Below are 9,131 nucleotides of genomic sequence, written 5' to 3'. Positions count from 1 at the left end.
GGCAGAGGCCCCACGTGGGAACCGGAGGGGCACCCACGGGCATCGGCAGCCCAGGGACGAGCCGGGACATGGACACTGGACCCAGGCCTATCCCCAAACGCCATGAGGTCAGGAGGCCTGCACAGTTATCTCCTGTACTTTCCGAATTTGTTTGTTAATTTTTTAAGAAATAAGATTTAAAACTGAACCTAAGAAAACAAATGCAGATGAACAGGGATGTCTACCAATCACAGTAAATGAAAACAGTCAAATATCACAGACTATTTCATGCCGTCACCATCTTTCCCCCGTTCCACCTTTCCATAAAGATGCCACATGACTATATAATATAAGGATAATATGCAAATGGACCCTAATGGCAGAACGACCACTCAACCAGTCACTATGAGACACACTGACCACCTCTTGGTCCCTTTCCCCGGCTGGCAGGCTCCCATTGCCTGATGGCAAATGGGGAACTGGGAGTGTGTGGTGGGAAATGCAGGGGGCACCAGGCCAAGGCCCCCACCCCGCCGGTTGCCCCATACACAGAGGGTGACCTGAGGCGGGGGCGGGGCCAGCGAGCAGGCAGGACGGTCAACCTCTCAGTCCCTCCCCGCAGCCGTCTGGGGAAGATGGCCCTGATCGCAGGCCAGGCCCAGGGGCTGTACCCACACGAATTTCGTGTGCCAGGCCTCTAGTAGTAATAAAAGCAGGTATGCGTGCACCGGCCTTCAGAGCTTATGGAGATCACTACTCCCTTTTACAGGCGGGAAAACAGGTTCAGGAGTTCCCACGCCTTCCTCAGGTGTGCACGGTGAACCACCTGAGGGCCGGGAGCTGAGCCCCTGCCATGCCCCTACCTCCCCAATCTTTCCCTGAGGTGAACGAGGGACTACCATCATCGTCACAAAAATCACATTAATAACTGGAATTACCACACCACCACCACCACCACCACCGACATCATCATCACAAAATTCACCATCACATCACCATCACAAAAATAACCCCCAGCATTATTGTTTAATATATTTTTATTGATTTCAGAGAGAGGAAGGGAGAGGGAGAGATAGAAACATCAACGATGAGAGAGAATCATCGATCAGCTGCCTCCTGCACACCCCATACTGGGATCAAGCCCAAACCTGGGCATGTGCCCTTGACCGGGAATCAAACCGTGACCTCCTGGTTCATAGGGTGATGCTCAACCCCTGAGCCATGCCAGCTGGACTAACCACCATCATTATTAATAACCATCATTACCACACCACGGCCACCACCATCACCACCGTCACCATCACAAGAGAGAAAACGCTCCGCTGAGCGCTGAAGAAGCAGCCCACACCGCGCCACTTGGCAGGTGCCAGGCAAAGGCGATGGCGCCCAGAACCTGGTTCTCGTACTCCGGGTTCTGGAAGCTTGCGGGGAGCGTGCCACTCTCCCAGGCCCAGGAATGGAGCTTCAGGCTCCACAGGGCAGGGTGGCACGGTGCCTGCTGGCAGAGGGAGCTCCAGGGAGAGCCAGGGGCAGGCTCTGGGGTCCCTGAGCGAAGGTCCAATCAGGGCCTGGGTCTCCACGAAGCCTGAAAACACTGCAGTTGAGTGTAAACAGTCCCCTGAGAGTTAAAAACCACATGTGAAGAGCGATAAGTAGCAATTGCGTCAATGAAAGTCCTCGACATGTATGCCAGTTATATGTAAACCTCACTCCATAATCCCCAGGGCGTGTAGGGTGGCGGCCTAACCGGACCACCCAGGGGTCCGGGCTCCTGTCACTCACTACCTGAGCCATCCTGCCGGCAGGAGGGGGAGCAGCAGGTCAGCCACACAAACCCGCTCTGCCCCTCCCCGTAAGCCAGGGGTCAAAGGGCAAAGATTACGTGGGGAAGTAAGAGTTACAGGCAGGGAAAGCAGGCAGGTGTAATGGTTACGGGCAACAGGGCTGGGGGGCGGGAGGTGTAAATCTTCCCAGGATGGGCAGCTCTCCGGTGTGAGCTCCCGTGGCCCAGGGCGTGGGACTCCAGCCGGGTGAGAAGGCGCTTTCTCTAGACGAACAGAGCCACCCCGGGGCCGGAGCAGGATGGCTATTTCCTGGAATCGTAGCTGGCCCCCACCATCCTATTTCTGCCCCAACAGTGGGATGGTTTACCTTGTTCTTTTTCATGTAAAGTTTTCATTTTTAAGAAAAATCGCGCACTGTGGCCTCCTCTGTGATTTCCTTCCAGGGTCTCAGGGTCCCCGCTGAGCCACCGGGACGCGGGCTCCGCCAGAAGAGGGGCAGACAGCGTCCCAGGGGCGGCCCGGGATGTCAGACGCCTGCTGAGCGACAGCAAATGTCAGAAAAGTCACTGCAAAACCAGTCCGCTCCCCGGGGAAATGCCCTACGCGCGGGGTGTGAGAGGCACCGGCAGTCTGCGCTGCGGTCGCCCTTCGGCCGCACAGGACTCACTGCTCGGGTGTTGCCGTCGGCGGCTTCACAGCTTTTAAATCTTGACACGCACAAGCCCCGTCTTTAAGGACGTAACATCACAGTAACTCTGTCACATCTGGTTTCCCAGCACATCCTCCGTGCCCACTGCACACTCACTGAAGTGCAACCGGTGCCGCTCCGTGTCAGACGCCGCCAGCGCCGCCAGCACCTCACTGCGCTGAGTCTGCTCCCCACAAGCAGCAGCGCCCGGGGCGGCCAGCCCGGCCCTGAGTGCTGTCCGCCTCCGCCCACATGTGGGGTCACTCCTCCTCACCCGGATGTGCCAAGACGCTAAGTAAGTAACCTGGAAATCACACCAAAGTAGGAAGGGGTCCACAGGGGGTAGCTGGATCGAGAGTTATGATGTTATCATCATCCTCACCACCGCCACAGCCCCAACAACCACCATCACCTTTCTCTCCACCATCACCACCACCACCACCACCACCACCACCATCATCATCACCATCACCACCACCATCACCACCACCACCATCGCCACCACCACCACCACCATCACTATCACCACCACCCTTGCCACCACCATTACTGCCACAATACAATCCAGATGAACCCAGAGGTGCCTTTCTGGAGGGAAAGGAGCTGGCCCGGCCTTGAATGAGCAGGACCTCATTTCAGAGAAAAGAACACCCGGGGGGAGAGCGCCGAGGGCAGGCCGGTGGCCGGGCGTTTAGCACGTCGGGGGACGGGGACGGTCAGCAGTTCCGGGCAGGAGATGAGGCTGAAGCACGGACCCAAGGCCGGGTAATGAAAGACCTGTCTGGCAACCGCACAGAACTTTTAAATCTTCCTCAAGCCGCTGGCTTCCAGACTGCGCTCCCTGGAGCCCCTGGCGCCTCCCACTGGCCAGTGCTCCTGCAGCTGTGGACAGAGCGGGGCTGCGTGCGGGGTGGGGTGGGGGGGCAGCCCCCCCACCCAGCTTCAAGCACAGGGCGGCCCTGTGTGACTCAGACGTAGGCTCAGACCTAGGCTCAGACCTAGGCGAGAGGCTAGGAGAGTGTCTGCCGCACGCAGTGGGCAGGCGGGAATGGGGGAGGGGGAGATCGTTTTTAACCCCAGAAGTAATAAGGGGCGAAACTTCAGAAAAATAACCTGGTAACAGAGTGGCAGACAGGCCCTGGAGGGGGAGAGAGCAGCCAGGCAGCAGCCGGGACTTTCCAAGGGAAAGCTGCTGAAGGTGGCTGAATCCCGGCGGAAACAGCGAGAAACAGGAGGGGAAATGGAGGGGGGAGGGATCGGAGCCGAGGCCAGCGGGGCGCCAGGGAGGGACCCACTCCTCTGAGCCCCCACGGGGCCCCCCGGCGCTGCGCTGAGCCCCCGGCGCCCCTCTCTAGCTCATGCTCCCGGCTCCACCGGGCAAACGCTCACATTGTCTCCACCTCACGGGGAGCCACCGGAGGCGTGAGGATGGCGGACTCACTCGATGTCACAGACTAGCCAGGACCAGAGGTGGGAGCTGAGAGCGGAGAGCACAGACTTGTGCAGAGTCGGGGCTTAGAGCAAAAACCTCCCGGTCCCCTGGGCTCCGTGCACGGAGAGCTGCCACCCCAGGCGCCCATACAACTGCTCCCCATGGTGACGGGAGAGCAGACATCGAGGGCACGGGTCTTCCTTCTGTGGGGCGCCCTCCAACTCTCTCCCTCCCTCTCTCTTTCTCTCTCTCAATCCCTCCCCAGCCCAGGGCTCTTCCCCTGGCCGCAGGGCACGGGGCTGTATGCACCCCCAGAGGCGCACACTTCCACTGGCCTTCTGCGTGCCCATAGCATCGTCCTCACTCCTGAACGAGAGCAAAGCAGGTGAGACCACGGCTGGCCGGTTTTCAAACTGCATTCGCAAACCCTCGTCAGATTCTCCACTTCCGGTGAGCCAGGCACAGCAACAAGTGGTGCCCCCAGATTTTCTGGGGTGTCCTGGTTCCCGGTACTCAAGTCAGACGACAGGCCACCCTACTGCTCCCAGCGGAGCCCGGACGGCAGTTTCCGGGCTGTAGGAGCGGGTGGGCGGTGACCGCCTGGCCTGAGTTACCATCGAGCGCCACCACCTATCTGACCCCAAACCACAGTCCGAGGTGGGCGTGACTGGCTTCCATCGGCAGGTGTAGTGGGCTGAACCGTGTGTCCCCCCGAAATTCAAGTTCACCCCAAACCTCAGAATGTGGCCCTATTTGGAAATTGGGTCTTTGCAGCTGTAATTAAGTTGAGGTCACACTGGATTAGGGGGCCCTTCATCCAGTGACAGGGGTCCTGATAAACGACACACGCGGGAGATCCCGTGAAGATGGAGGCAGAGCCTGGACCATGCGGCCACAACCCAGGAGCCCCTGGTGCCTCCAGGGGCTGGAGGGGGCAGGAAGGACCCGCCCCTGGAGGGAGTCCAGCCCTGTGGAGCCCCGACTTTGGACTCCTCGCCTGTATAGTGTGAGAGGATGAAGTTCCATTGTTTGCGTGAAGCACGGAGTGTGTGGTCACGGTCCCGCAGGCAGGGAGCACACACAGCAGACACGGCGGTGAGATGAGCAGGGAAGTACCCAGCGGCAGGTGCTGGGCTGAAGGCCCCTGGCCCCGGGGCCTCTCTCCTCTCCCTCAGACCCTGCCGAGTGCTCCTCCTAGAACATTCCCCAGGCCCCACAGGCTGCTGACTGCCACGAAAGATGTGCAAACGTCCCTACTTCCAAATGAGTGCAGGAAAGGAGTCCAGGTGAAAATACCCAAACCCCGGGAGCGCTGGGGACAGAACCCGCACAGGATGGCTCGGCACAGGCCGCGCCGGGGTTGGAACTCCCGGGGGGCCGCCCGCCCTCAGGCCCGGCCTGGGTCCCTTCCAGCTGGTCCCCGCGCCAGCCACCAGCCAGCAAGGTCCGTGCTCCCCGCGTCTGTCTTTTTCACAAACAAAGCCGGGGAGATGCAAACAGCCTTGGGAAGGCGCGCAGCCTCCCTCCGGTCCGAGCGGGGATGAATTACTGTGCGCGCCCAGCTGCACCGGGATGTAATAAAATGTGTTGCTAAGATACAAGCGCCCGGGAAGTTCATTAAAGGACACTTTACACCGCTGCCAGCGCGCCTCCCCGTAAAGGCCGCTGATTGGGCGCCGTCGGTTTATAATTAGATCCACGATATGAAGGCGCGGCCCCATTCACACGGCGCGGGGAACTCGCTAATAAAGTAACTTCGGCGCCGACTCCGCCCCGGGCAGCGGTGGGCCTGCGCTCCTTACGGGACTAGATTCCAGCTCCACCTGCTTCTCTAAGGAGAGGGCCGCTCTGGGAGAACCTCCGGCCCGCACAGGAGCGGCTGTTCCCCAGGAGGTGGGCCTGGGGCAGGCACGCTGGCCCCCGCACAGCGGACGCTCGTCTATGGGCCCTGCGCCTTCACTCGCGTTTACCTACCACCTGGCTCTCCCGAGTCTCCTACGGGCCTGGTGCTGGGTGTGTAGGCATCACGGAGCCGGCGGGTGAATGAGGGTGAATGGGGGACTAGACTACAACCCATAGGACAGAGCCCCGAGGGCACGGAGAGGGTCATGGGGGGGTGGGCACGGAGCCCACACGTGGGACCTGGCCCGCAGTTCCTTCGGCCGAAGGTCTTTGAGCCCCGCCCACAGCTGGGCCTCGGGAGCAGCCACAGGCGCTGGTTCTGGCTTCTCTGCAAAACTCTATGGAGCGGCCGACAGGGGTGGGGGGAGGTGGGGCTCGCGGCAGCTGGGAGCTTGCCGTCTGGTTCTAGTCATCTCAGACTGTAAGCAGGGGGGCAGAAGCCTCGGTCTCGGCGTTTCTGAACCACAGACTCAGCTCCCCGAGAACCTGCTGGTCTCCCCTCGCACCAGCCAGGGCGCCGCCTCTCCTCCCCCCATCGGGCGGGTTTGACGGACATCGGGGAACCCTGACCGAGCTGAAGTCAGCCTTCTGGTAAGTTCCAGCTTCTAGTCAAAATCCTGCCCCTCTTATCCAATACGCCAGGGGGCCCTGAAAGGCAGGGGTCAGTCATGCGGGAGAGGACAGCCCCCCAATCCCTGCCGACAGCAGGCCTCCCCTCACTCTCCCGGGCACTGGAGGCGCCAGGCCCCGCCACAGGGCCTTTGCACAGGCTGTGCCCTGCCCTAGAACACTTCCCGCAGAGGGCACAGGGCTCACTCCTCCGCCCCTGCAGTGCTGCCTTCTCAATGAGGCCCTGGACCATTCATTTAAAATACCCACTGCTCCCCCTCCCCCACTCCCGATCCTGCTCTACTTCTCATCAGAACACTCACTCCGGAATTCATTTATGTTTATCTATCACCTCTCTCTCTGAGACCGGCCATGTCTCAGGAGCCTGTCCCGTCCACTGCGGTGCCCCAGCGCCCTGTACTGGCTGGCCCCAAGCAGGCACCCAGGAGGCACGTGCTGGACGGCACGACTCCATAATGAGCGGTGATCACCGGCGCCATCGCCATCTGAGCGCCGCCTTCTGGACACACGCCCGCTGTCAGGCCAGTGGGCACACAGGGGAGATACGCACAAGGGCCTGAGCCACAGGGAGCTCTGCCCCTGCTCCCATCCTGTCCCCTACGCTGAGCACGCGGCCCCCCCATCCCAGCTCCGGCTCCTCGCGGCCTCCCCGCCATGGGCCCACGTCCAGCGCCTGCAGCCGGAACGGCGTCCGGGCCCCGTGGCTCTGTCCACACTGACACTGGTGATTCCGTGTTGCCACCTCTCCTGTCGCACCAGGACCAGCCCTTGGAGGGACCTCTTGAGCACGTGTCCCCGGGCAGGGGCAGCCAGGGGGCAGCCGGTGGCAGCCGGGAGCAGGCCGCTGGTGAGGTGTATGAGAACTGCTTCCGCGGGGCTGCCGGCAGGGACCTGGAGAGGTGGCAGGGACCTGGGAAGGCAGCAGGGACCTGGGGAGGCGGAGCCAGGCATCCCGCGTGTCTGCGGAGCCCTGATCGCCACGAGACCTTCATCACGTTCATTACGGAGTCGCGCAGCACCGGCTGCAGGAAACGCTGCTTGTCATGTAGCCTGCACCTCGCGTTAACTTCTGGATCACGGTCTCGCACATGTATTTATTTTTAATTGCATTTTCAAGTTCATTTACATGCGCAGATTGGCTTTCTGCCTGAATGGCATCAAAGGGAAACACAGCCCCATCCCTGCCCTTTTCTCTTTCCTGGCACGGAAAGCCTCTCCCAAACTGATGACAGCATCGTCACTGCAGACAGCCCGCTGGCGCCCCCACCCCCCCCAAGAACCCCCTCTGCTGCTTCAAGTAACTTTCTGCTGCCTCCAGGCAGGCGACTAAAAGCATCATTACTTCTCCTAAAGATGCCCCACCCCATACCATCTCTCAGCACCCTTCCTGTTTGGGAGGGTGACTCATCTGCCCACGTGGCGACTCCGAGAGCAGAGCCTCGTGCTGCCGGGGGAGGGGGGGGGGCACACGGCCCGTCCTTCCCCAGCGTCCTCGTGAGGGGACACAGTTCTGCGCCCTCCAATGCTGCCTGTCCCCTCCCGTCACATCAGAAGTCCTGGCCCCAACAGCCTCCCAGCCGCTCAGAAACCCCTGGGGGCCCCAGGGTCCTTCCCTGGTGGCCCTGCTGCCACAGGAGGGCAGCTCATGCAGGACCGCAGCACCTCCCATGCAGGGCACACCCTCTCGGGCAAGTAGCTTCTGAAAACAATCTCCTGTGGACAGAATTTAGCAAATAAACAGGCTTGAGGGGCTGTGGGTGGGGTCGGACCAAATCCAGGCTCCTGGCTCCCCTGGGCGCCGTGGCATCCACACTCAGGGCCGAGCATTCCGCGTGTAGAAGGGAGCTTGACGGACGTGCCCTGCCAAGACCCCTCGCCTCTCACGTCCTGTCCTTTAGGTCATCGGGTCACGTCTGGGGGACACAGGCCCTCGTGTCCACCGAAGCCCAAGTTTTGGGCCTGATCCTGGCTGTCCACAGAGACCAGAGCAACTGGAAGCTGCAGTCGGGACAAAAGCCACAGGTGCCCGCCCACTCCTCCAGGTGACAATGGCTCTGGGCACCCCGGTTTTCTACATCTCGGATTCCTGTCAATAAAGCAATGTTGGTAACAGCTCCCTCCCACGCGGCTGCCCGGCTGGGCGTCGGGAATCAGCTGGCAGGTGCGCCTGGGTCCTCACAAACCCTCGGGCCCCGCAGCCTGAGAAGCGGCGTTCTCCACTGAGATAAGGACCAGCCACCTGCCCTCCTACCTCACGGGGCTGAGGGTGCCCCTCGAACCTGGACAAAATATTAACCGCCCCTCCCCCCCCCCAGGGATATACTTCCTTCTGCTGCCTTTTAACCAGACCACCAGGCGCCAAGCAAAAAACCCAGTGCGGCCTGCTGACACTCCCTGGGATGCCCGCCTCTGAGACGGCTCAGGACCCCCGCACCTGAGACCCGGGGACACAGGCTGCGACCAGGAGCTGCACCAGCAATGTCTCCCGCACCCGGAAACTGCTGGGCCGAGCAGCAAGGAACTGCCCGTACAGAACGTCGTAAGGAAGCACGTTTGCTCCTCTGGAGAGCAGAGGCCATTTCAACATGAGAAGATGCCTCCACCTTAAAGTGTGAAATAACAGAGGTAAGAAGAAGAAAAGCGGCAACCCCACCAGCGGGGGCTCGGCCGAGGTGGGCAAGAGGAGCGGAGGGAGGGGGAGGCGGATCCGGGGGCT

At 61.0% G+C, this 9,131-nt stretch overlaps 1 protein-coding gene across 1 annotated transcript in view; it reads right to left on the bottom strand.

The window, feature by feature from the left end:
* PHF21B (PHD finger protein 21B) overlaps nucleotides 1-9,131 on the bottom strand; it is a 79,890-nt gene that overhangs the window by 45,968 nt on the left and 24,791 nt on the right. The window contains exons 3-5 of the mRNA XM_015570740.1: nucleotides 8,850-8,976; nucleotides 2,569-2,755; nucleotides 1,246-1,474 (exon numbers count right to left, since the gene is read on the bottom strand). Coding sequence (XP_015426226.1) covers nucleotides 1,246-1,474; nucleotides 2,569-2,755; nucleotides 8,850-8,976 — 543 coding nt within the window. The remainder of the gene's footprint in view (nucleotides 1-1,245; nucleotides 1,475-2,568; nucleotides 2,756-8,849; nucleotides 8,977-9,131) is intronic.

This window comes from Myotis davidii, unplaced genomic scaffold (genome assembly GCF_000327345.1).
Source record: "Myotis davidii unplaced genomic scaffold, ASM32734v1 scaffold67, whole genome shotgun sequence".
Taxonomy (NCBI): Eukaryota; Metazoa; Chordata; class Mammalia; order Chiroptera; family Vespertilionidae; genus Myotis; species Myotis davidii.
Note: the sequence above shows the minus strand (reverse complement) of the source record. Positions and strands in the feature narration are given on the sequence as shown.